Source organism: Panthera tigris, chromosome A3, assembly GCF_018350195.1.
Source record: "Panthera tigris isolate Pti1 chromosome A3, P.tigris_Pti1_mat1.1, whole genome shotgun sequence".
Taxonomy (NCBI): Eukaryota; Metazoa; Chordata; class Mammalia; order Carnivora; family Felidae; genus Panthera; species Panthera tigris.
The window spans coordinates 22,707,596-22,724,702 of record NC_056662.1 but is presented as its reverse complement, the minus strand read 5'-3'; the positions used below and the strand labels follow the sequence as shown (position 1 = coordinate 22,724,702).

Sequence of the window (17,107 nt, the reverse complement as noted above, 5' to 3'; positions counted from 1 at the left end):
CTCTCAGAGACAGGCGGACCTGAGCGTAAACCATAATTCCAACTCTAGCACAACCCAGGTCATGGCCCTGGGCAAGAAAACAGCTCTCCATTCCCTCACCTGAAAAATGCACAGCATCTACTTTAACCTGCTTCCTGTAAGAAACAAGTACTTTAACTCATAGTTTCTACGTGAGAGCCACGATGGGCTGCCCTCACCCACAACACAGTCCCAGCTCGGCTCGCACAGCTCCCAGGACGGGGTGCGTGGCACCCCCAGCCGCTACCTACCCCTGACAGTTACAGGCACTGATCGCACTTCCTGAGCACCTGCTCTCCCAGGCCAGGGCCTGGCAGTCAGTCACAGAATTCATGCTCTAGTTGGGGAGAGACAGACTGAACAAATCCCATGTGAGTTCAAGTCTCCAACAGGTGGCAGAAAAGCAAGGCCAGGAGGCTGTGGGAAGCTGTGACAGCGCCACCAAACTGGGCAGGAGCACTCTGATAGAGCCCAGGAGGACAGTGGCTATTCACTTGCTTTGGGGGATGTCGAACCTGGGGAAAGTGCCTTCTGGGCAGAACAACGTTCAGCACCAACGCCCAGTAGTAAGAACATGCCTTTTAGGAAGTTCTTGGGCCAAGCTGAGCTTCAGACACCTGGCCTCCTCACTTGGCCCCACCCAGCTAAGAGGCAGTGACCCCTGGCTCTGGATGCACAGAACTGCCTTCCCAGGAGCTTTGTTCAGGCTGCCTCTGTGGGGCCCTTCCAGAACTCATCCCACCCTGTGGGCCAGACCCCTGCACTCAGAGCAGCATGCCCTCATCTCTGGATCCTGTTAGTGGTGGCTGAGCACCTGCTGACTGTGGGTGGCTCTCATGACATCCTGGGGCTGGAGCCTCCCTGGCCCTACACTGTTCTGAGACCCGGCTGGGGGGTGACTAGAAGGGTAAGTGAAGAGGTTTCAGGTTGCCCTGGGCACTGAGTCAGACATTCAGAGGTGAGCGAACACAAGAGGTGGCCAGGCTGGACTTGAGGGCCACTGTCCAGCTAGCAGCCCAGCTCTACTCCTGACAGGCCTGAGAGGACGAGCATGGACCTTTACCCTCAGGGCCTGAGTGTTTCTGCTACAGCAGGGGAGAGGCCTTAAGGGTTGGATCAGGGTCTCTGGCAGGGATCCTGCACTCCCTATAGCAGAGCACAGCGAGAGGGAAGCACCTGGGGTGCAGAATCTGGGCCTCCACTCCCAGCCCTGCTGTCACCACAGTGGGGGACCCCCCAACCAGTTGAAAGAATTGTATAACAAACACCCAGTCAACTTTTGCCGTATTTGCATCATCCCTCACAGGTACATACAAACATTCCCCCCCTCCCCTGGAGCCGTTTGAAAGTAAGTTGCATACACCATACTTTACCCCCAAACACACCAGGCAACTCCTGAGAATAAGGACATTCCTGCACAACCACAAAATACCATCGTTACTCTCTAATTTAACAAAGGAGTGGTCCACGTGCACCCCTCCTTACCCAGGAGACTGCCCAGGGCCCAGACATTAATACCAAAGCACAGCCACACTCCAAATGCCCCAATAATGTCGTCTATGCCTCTTCCTTTGTACCCACCCAGGATCCACTTAAGGATTATTCACTGCTTTCAGTTATCATGACTCTTAAGTCAGAGGAATCTGAATCAGAAACAGTTTCCCTACTTTTTTGTTTTTCACGACACTGACGTCTTTTACGTGTCCAAGTAACTTGTAGATTGTTGCATGATCTGAATTTATATGTTCTCATGACTGGGTTCAGATTAAATGGTCTGAACAAGAATATGGCTACGATGATATCCCATTCTCTGTGCTTCCATCACGGAATCATCTGTCACTTTAGGGAAAGACCAACAGCAGCTTCCCAGAGAAGCTGGGAATGAGTCCTCAGCCTCTGCATTTCCAAAGCCCCGTCCTTGAGGGAACAGAAAGGATCAAGGGACTGCAGACTGTGGGATGGTGCTGGGGAAGAGGCAGAGGGAGCAGGGAGCCTGTGCACCGACTCTGGGTCCCTGAGAACCACACTTAGGGCCACAGATCCCCTTCCGGACTCCCTACTCTGCCAGGGTCGTGAGTTCCCAAGCCTTGTGTATTCCCTACCAGTGGCCTGAGAGCAGAAGGGAATGCCCAGCTGCAGCCTGGGGCAGCACTGGGTTCAGAGGTCTTATGGCCAGGACAGCAGGACAAAGCCATTGCCACCAGTGGCCTGCCAGCCAGGAACCATGTGGACACCAGCACAGGTAAGTGCTGGTGAGGATCCTCAGACCAATTGAGAAACATTCCTACGACCATCACCAGAGTGGAGTTTCTAAGAGAAATGTAGAATGAAGTTGTGTCTCCTGAGCTTCGGAACCTGGCTGATCTGAAAACTCACTGTGGTTCCTACTGCCCCTCCTTAAGGCAGCCAGAGGAACTTTATAAAAATCCTGCCTCCACTAGCTCCAGAAGTCACCCTCTCTGCTCAGAAGCCTTTGCAGCCTGCCCAGTGCCAGCAGGAGAAAATCCAGCCCCTTCGCCTTGGCCTCAGAGGCCCCTGCCCCCCTTTCCAGCTGCACCTCCCATGAGATCCCATCCTGAGCTCTGTCCTCCAGCCTCACCTCAGGCCTTGCAGGGACAGCCATGGCTCTCCACAAATGCAGTGAACACTTACTCCTTTCTCAGCCCTCAGGCCAGTTGGCAGTTCCTCAGGGAAACCCTCCCACAGTACCCGGGCCAGGCCAGGTTGATGCAAAACCCCTGCTCTAGACTTGGAGCACAAGAGCCACTTCACTTTTCCTTCTTTGTTTCTGTCACTGATGTGATACTTCCAGCCATATGATTTTAAGTGAATATCTGTCTCTACCAGCAGACAGTAGGCTCCCCGAGGGCAGGAATCGAGTTTTTTCACCAGCCCCAGTGCCTAACACAGAGGGGAGCTTCAAGAACTATTACTTCCTAAATATTTTCCCCCCTTGTTGGGGGAAGGAGAGGTGGGACTTCACAGAGAAGATAATAATTTGAGCTGGGCTTTGAAGGATGAGGAGGAGTTCTCCAAGCTGTGGCAAAGAAAGGCACAATAAGCACAGAGGCAAAAGTGTGAGGCTGCTGCAGCTCGGGCAGGGGCCTTGAATGCCAGGTTAAGTAGTAGGGCTTTCACCAACTTTGAATGGAGCAGGAACATTTCCTTCCACAGAACCCAGCTTCCCATGAGACAGGGGTCCCCTGTCCCAGCCTCCAGGGGGCCATGGTACCCTAGTGACCCAGCCAGCATCAGGGTTTGTCTCTGGAACATGTCTGCAGCACCCAAACCTTAACAGGAAACCTAGGCCCTTGGGGGTCCTCAGATGCTAATGCCTTCAACTTTCTATAGACTGACAACTCCCACATCTGAATCTGCAACCTGTACGTTTCCTTGAACTCCACACTTCCCACTCACATCTCCACTGTGATGTCTAACAGGTGCTATCAAAATGAACATGTCCACCAACTAGTAAACGGAGTAAGAAGGGTCAGAAAGTTGCCACTCAGCAACCATCATAACAATAACTGAATCACCAGTGGGTGTTAAAAGTCATGGGTGACAGTTTGATGAGGAATAGAATATTCGTTCTCCAATGAGCACCCCACAAATTACTTATTAATGAACATACTGATTACAAAAGGGAAAAATGGTAACTTTCTGATGAAGAAAGCTGGCAGACACTACCTTAGCTAGATGGCCAAACTTATTGCCAATGAGGGGAAAAATTAACATCATACATCTCCTGATAAGACACACTGAGAAGGGCATAACATCATTTCTGTGATATTCCTGTCAAAAATCCATAACTTGAAGCTAATCATAAGGGAGCACCAAGTAACTGGCCTGGACTCTCCAAAAATGTTAATGTCATGAAAAGCAAAAGGTAAGAACAGTCCCACATTGAAAGAGATGAAAGACATCTCAAAAGATGCATAAAAAGCACTTGACAAAACCCAACACCCTTTCATGATACAAAAAGCCAGAACTGAACTTCTCCAAGCTGATAAAGGGCATCCAAGAAAAATCCACAGCTCACATCATATTTAATGGTGAAAGACTGAGCTTTTCTCCTAAGATCAAGAACAAGACAAGGACACCCACTTTACTTCTTCTTCTGTTCAACACTGTAGAGGAGGGCAATGTTGCCCCCAACCAGGGCAATTAGGCAAAAGGATGAATTAACTAATGAATGAATGGCATCTGGATTGGGAAGAAAGAAGCTGCACTATCTCTATTTGCAGATAACATAATGTTTCATATAGGAAATCCTAAAGCATCCATAAAAGAACTCATAAATGAGTTCAGCCATGTTCCTGGAAATAAGATCAATACACAAAAACCAACTGTATTTCTACTAAGATACAATAAAAAACAGATATTCAGTATTTGTCCCTGTTTCCTGGCACATAGCTCCTAAAACCCTTGGGAATCTCTGAGATGATGAAGGGTCTTCTCATGCTAATTAGAAGACTGGTGGTTGGGGACCCCTAGGAAGCTTCAAGGTAGGGTCTGACTGACAGGGAGACCAGGGCATGATTAGAGGACTTGGACTTTCAACCTCACTTCCCCAACCTCCAGGGAGGGAAGAAGGGATGGAGATTGAGTCAATCAACAACCAATGATTTAATCATGCCTGTGTAAGGAAGCCTCCAACAAAACCCCTACACAACAGGGTTTGGAGAGCTTGGGTTGGCTGGGACAATGGCATGCCTGGAGAGGGTGTGGAAGCTTTCCCCACCCCCACCTTGCTGTATGTACCTCCTGCCATTTGGTTGTTCCTGAATTGTATCCTTTACAGTAAGCCAGTAACAGTAAGTTTTCCTGAGTTCTGTGAATTCTAGCAAATTATTTATCCTTGTGGGAGGATGCAGGAACCCCCAGTTTATAGCTAATCAGACAGAAATGTGGGTAACCTGGAGACCTAATATTTGCATATGGCATCAGATATGACAGCAATCTTGTGGGATTGAGCCCTTAAACCTATGGAGTCTGACACTAACTCCAGGTAGTCAGAGTTAAAATTGAACTGAATTGTTGAACACCCAGTTGGTGTCCAGAAAACTGGAGAATTGGTTGGTATAGAGAAAATACCCACACATTAGGTGTCAAAAGTGTTGTAAACAGTCCAAGTACAGGGAACACTCTAAAAATAAACTTAAGGAAACAATTCCATCTACAACACCATCAAAAATAATAAAATACTTAGGATAAAGTTGAACAGAAAAAGCATAACCCTTGTACAGTGAAAACTACACAACATCATGAAGAGAAATTCTGAAAGATCTAAATAAAGGAAAAGACATTTCACATTCATGGATCTGAAGACTTCATATTAAGGTGGTAATACTCCATTATGGTACTGGTAATACAAATTCAACAATTTTTAGCAACCACCCCCCCTACCTTTTATGCAGAAATTGATAAGCCGATCTTAAAATTCATATGAAAATGCAAGAGAATCTAAAAAGCCAAAACAATCTTGAAAAGGAAGAACAAAGCTGTATGACACATTTCCTGATTTCAAAACTTACTACAAAACTATAGAAATCAAGATTGTGTGGTGCTGGCAGAAGGACAGACAAATCTATCAATGAAATAGAATTTAGAGTCCAGAGAGAAACACACACATTTAAGGAACTGATTTTCAACAAGGGTGCCAAGAACTTCAATGGGGAAAGAACAATCTTAACAAGGCATGCTAGAACAATTGGACAGCCAAATGCAAATGAACAAAGTTGCACCGTTACCTCACCCCACACACAAAATACACTCCAAGTGGATTAGAGACCTAAACTTAAGAGTGAACACCATAAAATGCTTAGAATAAAGCACACAGGTATAAACCCTCATGACCTTGGATTCAGCAATGGTTTCTTGGCTAGAATGCCAAAGGCACAAGAAACCAAAGAAAAAAAAAACAACAGATAAACTTCTCAAAGTTAATAACATTTGTGCTTTTTGAAAATATCAAGAAAATGAAAAGATAACCCACAGAATAGGAAAATACATTTACAAGTCATATATCTGCTAAGGGTGTGATAGCCAGAATATATAAAGGACCTTTGCAACCCAACAACAAAAAGCAAACAACCAGATTTATGAGCAAAATATCTGAATAACCATTTCTCCAAAGAAGATATACAAATGTCCAATAAGCACATGAAAAGATGCTCAACACAGCATGTCATCAGGGAAATGCTAATCAAAACCACAATGAGCTACCACTTCACACCCACCAGGATGGCTGGAAGACAAGTATTGGTGAGGTGGTGGGGAAACAGGGGTATGTGAAATGGTGTGACCTTGTTGAAAACAGTCCCTCAAAATGTAAACATAGTTATCAACCCAGCAATTCCACTCTCAGATATAGATCCAAAAAAGTGAAAACACACACACACACACACACACACACACACACACACACACACACACAAATATGTGCACCAATGTTCACAGCAGCACTATTCATGATGGGCAAAAAGTATAAATAACCCAAATGCCCATAAAGATGAATGGAAAAGAAAAATGTGGTCTCTCTATGCAATGGAATATTATTCAGCCTTAAAAAGGAAGAAAATTCTGACAGATGCTATAAGATGGATGAAAACTGAAGACACTATGCTAAGAGAAATGAGCCAGTCACAAAAGGACAAATACTGAATGATTCCACTTACATGAGGCACCTAAAATAGTCAAATGCAGAGACAGAAAATAGAATGGTGGGTGCCCAGCGGCTGAGGGAAGAGAATAGGGAGTCAGCGTTTAATGGGTGTGGAATCTCAGGTGGGGAGGATGAAAGCATTCTGGATGGATGGTGGTGAAACTTGCACAACAGTGTGATTATACTTAATGCCACTCAACTATACATTTTCAAACGGTTAAAATGGTTATTTTTATTTATTTATTTTTAACACACACACACACACACACACACACACACACACACACACACACACACAAACACACACAGACTGGATTGGCTCCTGGACCAGAAAAAAAATTTCCGGGTAGGACATTGCTGGGATCATTGACAAAACTTGACTATGGATTGTAAATCAGATAACAGTATTGAATCACTGTTAAAATTTTCCTGATGTTGATAAATGTGCTATGGATATGGAAAAGAATCTCCTTTTTAGGAGATACTCACTGAAGTATCTCCAGGTAAAAGGGCATGGTGCGTGCAAGTTACTCTCAAATGATGCTAGCAGAGGGCAGGGACACACATACACACACACAGAAAAGAGTATTATAAAGACAAATATTAACAATTGGAGAGTCTGGCTGACCTCTTTGTATAGTTCTTATGACTTTATTCTAAATCTGAAATCATTTCAAAGTTAATAGTTTAAAAAAGTTAAGAGATCCAAAACAAAACTCTCCTCTCTTCCCAAACCTGCTCCTTCCATAGCCAACCCGTCTGATTAAGTGGCAGCTCCCTCTCCTGCAGCTCAAACCAAAACCCTTGGGAGTCATCTTTGACTCTTCCACATACATTCCAATCCATGTGTAAATCCTATCGGATGCAACTTCAAAAATCTCCAGAACCCCACCCCTTCTCCCCAGCTACCATGCTAGTCTGAGCACATCATCTCGCTGAAAAGCTCCTCACTGGTCTCACCCAGAGGGATTCAGTTAAAACATAAGCCAGATCATGTCACCCTTCTGCTCAGAACTCTGATGTCTCATGGTGGCCTACAAGGAGCCCCAGGCTAGGTCTAGGTCCCCACTGCTTCTCAGACCTCATCTCCCACCCCTCACTCCCCACCCCCTCTTCACACTCACACTTGCCTTTGGCTGCTGCTAGACCAGAGCTGGGCAAAATCCCCCTACCTGTCTCCAACACTCACTGGGTATGGTTCACTCTGTTACCGCTGCAAGTTGGCCCAAATGTCACTTCCCAGGAGGTATCCCCCCTTCCTGCCTGTTTCTTTCTCTCTCCTGTCCCTCTGCTTTATTCTCCTTCAGGGAACTCATTTCTCTCTCCAGGTCATGTATATAGCAGCTACTCGTTCACTCCACAAGAACAGATGTCTCCTCAGTGTGATTACTTTAGTTCACTGCTATTTCCCTAGCACCCAGCACAGTGCCTGGCAGGTAATAAGGTGTCAGTTAATATTTACAGAATAAGTAACTAGGTGTTGGAAGGTTCCCAGGAATGTCTCTGTTGGTTTAAAATAGGGCCAAGAGAGGGGCGCCTGGGTGGCTCAGCCAGTTGACCATCCAACTTCAGCTCAGGTCGTGATTTCACGGTTTATGGGTTTGAGCCCCACATCGGGCTCTGTGCTGACAGCTCAGAGCCTGGAGCCCGCTTCCGATTCTGTGTCTCCCTCTCTCTCTTTCTGCCACTCCCCTGCTTGTGCTTTCTTTTGAAAGTAAATAAAACATTTAATGTTCATTTATTTTTGTGAGAGAGAGAGACACAGCGTGAGCAGGGGAGGGGCAGAGCGAGAGGGAGACACAGAATCCGAAACAGGCTCCAGGCTCTGAGCTGTCAGCACAGAGCCCGATGTGGGGCTCGAACTCATAGACCACGAGATCACGACCTGAGCCAAAGTCGGACGCTTAACCGACTATGTCACCCAGGAGCCCCATAAATAAAACATTTAAAAAGGATGGGGGGCAGAAAAAGCTGGGCTGGAGTCCAGGTGGGGAGGGTGTTCCTTCAGGGGTCAGAATGATGGGCAGGACATGATGCACCATGGGGGAGGGGATGGGTCTGTCCTCTCAGATGCCATCCTTTCACTAAGGCCAACAAGAGTGGGTAAGGGGTGCTGCTGCCCTGAGGCTTTGAGGAGGCACCCATGCTCCCCCAGCCCCTGCCCTTATCGCTGGCTCCCAGGATGCTACCTGGCTCTTTTTTGCCACTCTTTTCACTGAATCTTCATCACCACCCTCCTATTTTACAGGAAACTGAGGACAGCCTGAAAGGGGAGTGATGTGGCTGAGGTGGGCTGTTCCGTTGCAGTCCTAATCCCTAGGTGAAGCCCCCACACCAGCGGAGCCTGACTGGTGACCTTTTCATGTGAGGATGTTGGGACCATCTGATACGCCTCTTTTTCAGACTGGGAAAAAAGCCATACTTGGTTTGGTGGAAGGAAGCCCTCCCACGGGAATGGGCCGGGCAGCGGGGCCTTTGGGGGAAAGTTGGGGGTAAGATCTCAGAACTGAAGATCCTGGATGTCCTTCTGCCAGTCTCACTAGGAAGGAAGGGACGGCCCAAATAAATCCCCCTCCTGTGACAATCAGGGGAGAGGGGGCCACTGTTCCCCCCGCATCTCCTCCGGGGGTCACGTCCCCAGCCCGCTCTGGGAAGTCGTACCGCCTCCCGCCCGTGAGTCAAGGCCAAATAAGGCCTCGCGAGTGCGCCGCCCTGCCCCGCCCCTCCGCGCACACATTCTTCTGCCTTGTAAGGCCGGTGCTGCCCCGCCCACCGAGCCCGGAGCCGGACCGAGGGCCCGCGCCCCGCACTTGTTCAGCGCGGAGAGCGAGCACCTTCTTCGCACCAGGTGGGAGCTGCGGCCGCGGGGGGGGCTAGGGTAGGCGATGTGAGGCCCCACGGACAGGGAGCCAAGGATCTCGGCAAGGACAACCGTCATGGGGCTGGGGCTGTGAGTTGCGGGTCAGACCGGACTCTGGCGGGGCTGGGCAGTAGGGAGACTGTTCTAGGCTCTGGGAGCCTGTGCTCCTTTGGTGAGGGAACACTGTCCAGGCCCTTCCCATTTGCAGTGGAGTTTCAGACGCCAAGCCCAGAGCTCTGGGGTGCCCAGAAGGGGAGGGAGTTGTGGTCACCTGTGTTCCCTGCCCCAGAAAACCCATGTGTGTCACAGACAGGCTCCTTGAGACCCCCTCCAGAGCATCCGTGTCCTCTCCCCTATCTCCTGGGGCAGGAGAGAGGGATGAGATAAGGGTAACCCCACCCCACACACACCAATGCTGTGTGAGAGCACTTGAGACTTTCATGCACTAGGCCATCTGTCCAACTGTCTGTGCCTGTTGGGTGGGAAGGGTCTGTCAAAGGGCTCTGGAGCCAGACTGGGACCTGGGCCAGGGGACCTCAATCCCTGCTGATCCTCCCCAGCTTTCTAACTGCTCTGAGGAAGGAGTCAGATCACTCAGCCAGGGAGGAGGTGAATTTACTAGCAAGGCATCTGGCACCACCAGCCATAGGAACCAAGAGATAATGGGGGACACAGGCACCAGAAGGAGGGAGATGTCACCTAGTTGCAGCCAGTCCAAATACCAGTTAGATCTGATTCCCTAGGGTCTAGGACCCCCAGGAACAGGTTCCAGGGCTAAGGGACTAGCCTGTCCCTGACCCCGTTTCCTCAACCAAGCCTATAAACCGCCTCTAGTCACCCAGAGCCCTCAGCTGTAGTAGGCCCACCACCAGGAGCCTCTTAGGGTATGTGTTTCCTTCTGTGTTCAGTCATCAAGGGCACCAAGGGCTGGCCATTACCACCCACTGACCCAAGCCTAGCCCAAGCATCCTGGCTGCCTGTTGGGCTCTACCCCCCTCATGGGCACAACACTTCCCTTCTTGGGCATTAGTTCTTAAACTGCACAGTGGCGGGGGCAGGGGGGTGGGGGGGAACCTCACCCTGCTTCCCAAGATTGCTGGGATGGACAAACCCTAAAGCTCAGTGCTGGATAGATGAGGAAGGGGAAGCCACAGAGACAGAAGGGCCCAGCCAGTATCACAGCAGTGGGTGAGATCTCAGCCATTCCTACCTCTGGCCATGGCTTCCTCTCTCCTCCCAGCTCCATCTGCATAGATCTTTGCAGACAGGAGGGCCATGGCAACAGTGATGATAACCATCACAGCATCTCATGACTGGGCTACTTGTTGGCTTTCTATGGGTTCTGTGAGTCAAAGTTCCCAGAAAACAGAGGGCTTCAGGAAGGACTGGGCCCCTCAGAGCACTAAAGCCCTGCTGATGCCACCATCTCACTCCCGCCCAGCTAATGAGTGAGAAGGGCTTCTGTCTACCCACCCTGTACCCTGTGAGAAACACCCAGGGCCAGGTGTGTCAGTCCAGTGGAACACAGCAGCAGTCTGTCATTACTACAGATGGCTGTGGTCCTGGGGAAGGGCTGGGGCTGGCCAGGATCCCTGCTCAGCATTTAAGATCTCAAAGACCAAAGTCTGAGATGAGTGGAACAGGGGCGTGGGATAGAGTCTGAGATGACTGGAACAGGGGCATGGGATAGAGGCCAACAGACAGCTTGAGGGGCATTCATAACCATACAACTTGGGGCTAAAAACAGGCAGAGAAGGCTTTCTGGAGGCAGGCCCTGGACCAAGGGCTCAGGGCAGAGGAGAGAGGCAGGCAGTGGTCCTAAGTACTGAGCCCCAGCTGCAGGGCACATAGCACTAGGTCTTCAGGGGCACAGTCCCCATGAGCCATGACAAGGGTTAAGGGAAAGAGCACTGTGCTTTGCCTCAGTTTCCCCATCTGTACAGTGGGAGAAGTAGACTGGCTGCAGTTGCCATCACAGCTTTAATTAAACAAGCATCTATTAGCCTATTAGTACATCAGGGGAGGGAGAGAGAGACCTCTAGGTGCTTACTGTCAAAGCAAGGGTCAGGGACCTGCTCCCCAAGGCGGTGTCTCAAGAACTAGGCTGGAAAAGGAAGGGCGTTCAGTGGGAGGGACTAAGGAGGAAAGTCTGAGGGTGTCTGGGGAACATCCAGAGGTCCAGCATGGCTGGGTCATGGATGGCAAGAGGGACACAGTGAGGGGTGCCATGCTCAGTCAGACAAGGGTTGGAGGGGTTCACACAGGACCCTGAATGCCAGGCTCAGGGGCCCAGACTTGTTCTGGAGTGAGGCAAGAACCTTCAAGGGCTTCAAGGTGAAGTGATAGGTGGTACAGGTCTGGATCTATATGGGATGGGAGAGACTAGCTAGAGGCTAGGAGGCCAGGTCTAAACAAGAGTGACAAGAAGCTGGGGCTCTCAGCCTGGGGAAGCCTCATGCCCCTATTAAGCACTGAGCAGTAAGAATAAGGAGTAGGGCCCAAATCAGGTCTATCATCCACCCAAGGGGCTGATCAAGTGTGGGCAAGTTGAGGGAGGGAACACTGCCCAGAGCATAGGCCTTCCAGAACATCCAGAACAGAGGGATAGGGAGGAGGAAGGAGGAGGAGGGGGAGGAGAGGACAAGAATGTCAAGAATGCAGGGCCACTGATCCAGCTCCATACTGCCAGGGGCAGAGGAGCTGGCAGGGAGCCTCACAACCTCCCACATTTCAACCCACCTTGTCACTTGGAGGGAGAGAGATGGAGAGTGTAAATGCTATTAAGGATTAAAAGAGATAAAGCAAGGACAGGTTGGCAACAAACCCAATCTTACCCAAACAGCCACAGCAAAAATAGCTTATTCTGTGCCTGGCACCATTCCAGTGGCTTCTCAGGCACTAAGTCAATGATTCCCTACTGCTGGGCATTCCTCATGTCCCCATTCCCAGATGAAGAAATTCACTGGGAGAGGTAGAGAAGTTGTTTATGATCACATAGAGCCCATGCCTGTCTGCTTTTGTGATGAGCTGGATGACAGGAGCCCCAAGCCTATGGGAGGCCTTGAATGCCAGGCCCAAGCACTGACAGCCCGTCTAGGGTAGGCAGGAAGAGTCTCTGGCCCAGGCTCATAAGCTCTTCCCCTGACACCCACTTCCTGCAGGGAAGCCCCACCCACCAGAAGCCAAGATGTCCAGCAAGCGAGCCAAGGCCAAAACCACCAAGAAGCGGCCACAGCGGGCCACATCTAATGTCTTTGCGATGTTTGACCAGTCCCAGATCCAGGAGTTTAAGGAGGCCTTCAATATGATTGACCAGAACCGAGATGGCTTCATTGACAAGGAGGACTTGCATGACATGCTGGCCTCGCTGGGTGAGCAGGGATGGGGGTGGGTGGGGTCTAAGCGGGCCCCGCAAGGGTTGCAACTGAGGCAGGCAGTGGGGCTGCTCATTATAGAGTACGTCCCATGTAGTGACATGTGGTACCCACCCTGGAGAGCAGATGCCATTACTTTCTCCATTTAACAGACAGGGAAACTGAGGCACAGAGCAGTTCGACATTGGATCTGAACCCAGACAGGCTCACTCTAGAGCAGTGCTGCCTCAGGCAAATTTGTGGTAGGGGTGCCTGGTATCACTTCATTTAAAGCGAAGGATCAGCAACTAAAGAAAGTTTTAACTATACAGACTTTCCAGTGTACAGATGGGGAAACTGAAGCCAAGTGCCTCCCCTTGTTCAGAAGTCACCCATGTCAGGCTCTTAGAGCCTCTCTCACTCCAGCGACTTCCTCAGGAACCTAGTACAATTCACCACTGCTCAGATGGGGAAACTAACACCCAGAGGCCAAGCCTCCAGATACCACCTCCCTAGTCTGTGGCCCCGCCCTCACATCCTTCCCATGTGCTAGCCACAAACACTACTCTCAGCATCAGTTCCTGGCACCTCCTTCATCCAGGTGAGAGCGTCTAGGTCAGACACTGGCTGGGGAAGACAGGAAGCCTCTGGCAGTGGAGGAGGCAGCCTGTGGAGGTCAAGCCCCAAGCTCTGGGGAGAGACAGACCTGAGTTAGTCCCTGGCATTGCCCCTCACAGCTGGGCAGCCCTGCTCTGAGCCCATTTCCCTTCCTGTGCAATGGTGACTGTGGCCCTTGTATACACACACGCCCAGGGTGTCTGGGGAGAGGACTGGGCAACCCTGAGTTGGAGGGTTGTTGACATCAGACACTGCCCCCTCGTGGGCCATCTACCCAGAAAAACCTGCATTCCTATTTGTAGCTCATGTCAGTGGGCCACAGGTCAGTCCTGGCCTTCTGGTTAAGAACATCATCCTCCAGTTTAAAAATAACAGCAGCAGATAATAAAATAAGAAGAAGCTGTGCATGTATCTTAACTCTCAAAGCAATCCTACTGGGTAGATGTGATTATCATTCCCACTTTATAAATGAGGAAACAGAGGTTCAGAGAGGGTAAATAATTTGCCTGAGATCACACAGCTACTACGTAGTACAGCTGGGATTTGAACCCAGCAGTTGATTTGAGTATGGGGCTGTGCCAATTGTTCTGTATGATTTTACAACCACTGGTGCTATTTCACAATTCTAAGACGCGGGGGAAACCAAGGCACAAAACTGGGATTCAGACTCCAGTCTTTGTGACACCACAGCTCACTGGTTTAACCATTTTCAACACTGTGCCTGGAATCTGTGGTCTAGCTGATTGGGTTCCAATGCTGGCTCCACTCCTTACTTGCTGTGTGATCTTGGATAAGTGGCCTCACCTCTGTGTTTCAGGTCCCACACCTGTGAAGTTGGGGTGAGTATGCTGACCTCACAGCATGATGAAAGTTAAAGCAGTGAGGCATGTGGGGCAGCAGACACCATGGGCAGTCAGCAAATGGTGACTCCTACACTTAAGAGGTCACGGATATTAGACCAGAGGTGGAAGCTGGCCAGGGCAGCCTGGAGGGCCCAGGGGAGGGAGCAGTCAGAAAGCGGGCTGCTCCAGCAAGATGCTGTGCAATTTACAAAATGTATTATCTCCTGCCTATGGGACTCAAACATGCCATGAAGGGAGGGGACAGGGAGGTGGGCGGGGACAGGGCAGTGACAGCAGGCACAAATGTCCCTCTGCCACAGGGAAGAACCCCACAGATGAGTACCTTGAGGGCATGATGAGCGAGGCCCCGGGGCCCATCAACTTCACCATGTTCCTCACCATGTTTGGGGAGAAGCTGAACGGCACAGATCCTGAGGATGTGATCCGAAATGCCTTCGCCTGCTTCGACGAGGAGGCCTCAGGTCAGCAGCCTCCAGGTGGAGGCCTAGACAGGGCCGGGTCTGAGCACTTCACCCAGGGTGCCCACGGGGATGCAGGTGGGGCTGGGCTGTGCTGGGACTTGTCCCCAAAGGCTAGAATGGAAATCCCGCATCTGCTGGTTTCCACGGCCAAACCATGCCCTGTCCTTGTTTTCTTCCCCCAAATGCTAGACCACAAGAGCCCACAACCACCAAGACATCCCACTTCTTGAGTTCACCTGTTGGCCCAGCACACTGCCCCCACTTTAGACTTTCCCAGAAACTAAATCATTCTAGGCCCTTCTGGCCAACAAGGTACAAAAACCAGCCCCCATCCTCAAATCTTCCAAAGGGATTGCGTCCCACAAATAGTTTGTCCCAGACACGGGCCAGGATGATGCTGGCAGCGGTGACTTCAGTCGTTTCTCAGGGGCCACAGGCCCAAGTACATTCACATTTTCCTCACTACCTTCATAATCCCCTACCAGGGTGGCGGCATATTTTCATCCCCGATTTCCAGGTCAAACAGGCACAGAGAGGTTTAAGAACTTGCTTATGGTCACGCAGCCAGGAAGAAGGGGGAGGAGCATGCAAACAGGCAGTGGAACTCTAGGGCTCATGCTCTTAAAGTGAGACATACCCAGCCCCCCATACTTACAGCCCCAAGTACCCTACAGAAACACACAGAACCCTCACTCTGGGGCTCTGGGAAGCTTGAACTGGCTGGAGGCCAGAGCTGTGTCTTCTCCTGGTCCTTCCCCCACTACAAGGTCTGCAAGGACTGGGGTTCAGGGTAGGGGTATTGGGCATGTCCCAGCTTGAGTCTTTGTCTCACAGACCCTGGCCCTGCCCCCAGGTTTTATTCACGAGGACCACCTACGGGAGCTGCTCACCACCATGGGCGACCGCTTCACAGATGAAGAAGTGGATGAGATGTACCGAGAGGCACCCATTGATAAGAAAGGCAACTTCAACTATGTGGAGTTCACCCGCATCCTCAAGCATGGGGCCAAGGACAAGGATGACTAGGCTGCCCCAGGCCCCTATCCCACTCACCTGCTCCCCACCCTCACTGTACACCAGCTCCATGCCCGTGACCCCACAGGACCCTCTCAGGGGATCCTCCCTCTGAGGGGTTAGGGGCCCAGCTCACAGTGGAGGAACAGGCTGAGAGCATGCAGTGCCAGGCAGGGGGCACATAGCCAACATGAGGCAGGTGTTGCACTGTGACCCTCCGAAAGAGGACCGTCTCCTAGAGAGCTGGGCCTCATGGGCTTTTCCCCGCAGGACAAGCCCCGTGTCCTGTCTGGGACACAACTTCACATGTACCCCCATGTAGGACAAGACAGCTCTTTCCCAGCCACTGCCACAAACACAAACCTCACCAAGGTCCCTTCTCTGAGGACAGGATTCCAGACCCCTTCTTTGTGCCCTGCCCAGCCACCAGAACACAGCCCACCCCACCAGGAGTGTGATCCAGAAGATGCATGTAAACTGGATATTTGATCCAGGGGAGGCAGAATCTCTAATAGAAGTCTGAGCACTGCTTTGGGTCTGTGTGTCTGCTGCTGGGGTGAAATAAAGGAGCTCCTAATCCCTAAACACCCTCCTGCCCTCTCCTGTCCCCAGTGGCTGCCCAGACCCCTACCTTCCCCTGGCCAGGGAAAGACTCAGCTGAGACCAGACCAGAGTGGGGAGCAGACAGAGGTGCTGAGGGAAACAGTCCTTCTGGGAAGGAGAGGCCTGAGTGGGGAGGACCCACAGGAATCACCACAGATATCTCAGGGGCACCGGGAGGTCAGGGGTCAAGGTCGCCCAGTCTTCAGGACTATAGCCTGGATCACCAGGGACACCTCAATGTTCCTGGAAAGCCAGATGGTCCTGGAAGAACAGGAAGGCTTCGGGAACAGTGAGAAGAGTGCATCCCAGTAGCTCCGAGGTTAAGGTGGGAATGAATGGGTTTAAGGAATTCCCTGAGGTCAGCTCCAGGCAGCCACCAGGTGTGCTCTGGGCTGTGCCTTCTGCATCTGGAGGGTCAGTTCAGCCACAAGACCAGCTTTTTACATCCCACACGCACACAAGGTGAGCGAACCTGGGATCTCTGTTACACGTGAATGGTGGGGACACTGACAACAGTGCCTGGGGCTTAAGGAGCAGAAATACTGGTTGAATGAACAGATAGCCAAGAGAAGCAAGGACTGCCTGAGGTCACCCAGTGGATCTGGGACATAGGGAGGGCTGAATCCCAGCCTCTAGATCCTCCACAGGGCTCA

At 50.8% G+C, this 17,107-nt stretch overlaps 1 protein-coding gene and 1 long non-coding RNA gene across 2 annotated transcripts in view; one reads left to right on the top strand and one right to left on the bottom strand.

Moving 5' to 3' along the window:
* LOC122237214 overlaps positions 1-17,107 on the bottom strand; it is a 48,932-nt gene that overhangs the window by 3,824 nt on the left and 28,001 nt on the right. The gene's annotated exons all lie outside the window — the stretch shown is intronic.
* MYL9 (myosin light chain 9) lies at positions 9,426-16,380 on the top strand. The gene is made up of 4 exons (XM_042980470.1): positions 9,426-9,530; positions 12,704-12,913; positions 14,676-14,837; positions 15,691-16,380. Exons 2-4 carry the CDS (start codon positions 12,730-12,732, stop codon positions 15,861-15,863), a joined length of 519 nt encoding a protein of 172 aa, XP_042836404.1. The 5' UTR covers positions 9,426-9,530; positions 12,704-12,729; the 3' UTR covers positions 15,864-16,380.

Excerpts from the sequence above, each read along its gene's own strand:
- MYL9 (XM_042980470.1), top strand. The coding sequence starts at position 12,730 with ATGTCCAGCAAGCGAGCCAAGGCCAAAACCACCAAGAAGCGGCCACAG. Across the intron at positions 12,914-14,675 it reads TGACATGCTGGCCTCGCTGG|GGAAGAACCCCACAGATGAG; the intron begins GTGAGCAGGGAT and ends CCTCTGCCACAG. Across the intron at positions 14,838-15,690 it reads CTTCGACGAGGAGGCCTCAG|GTTTTATTCACGAGGACCAC; the intron begins GTCAGCAGCCTC and ends CCCTGCCCCCAG.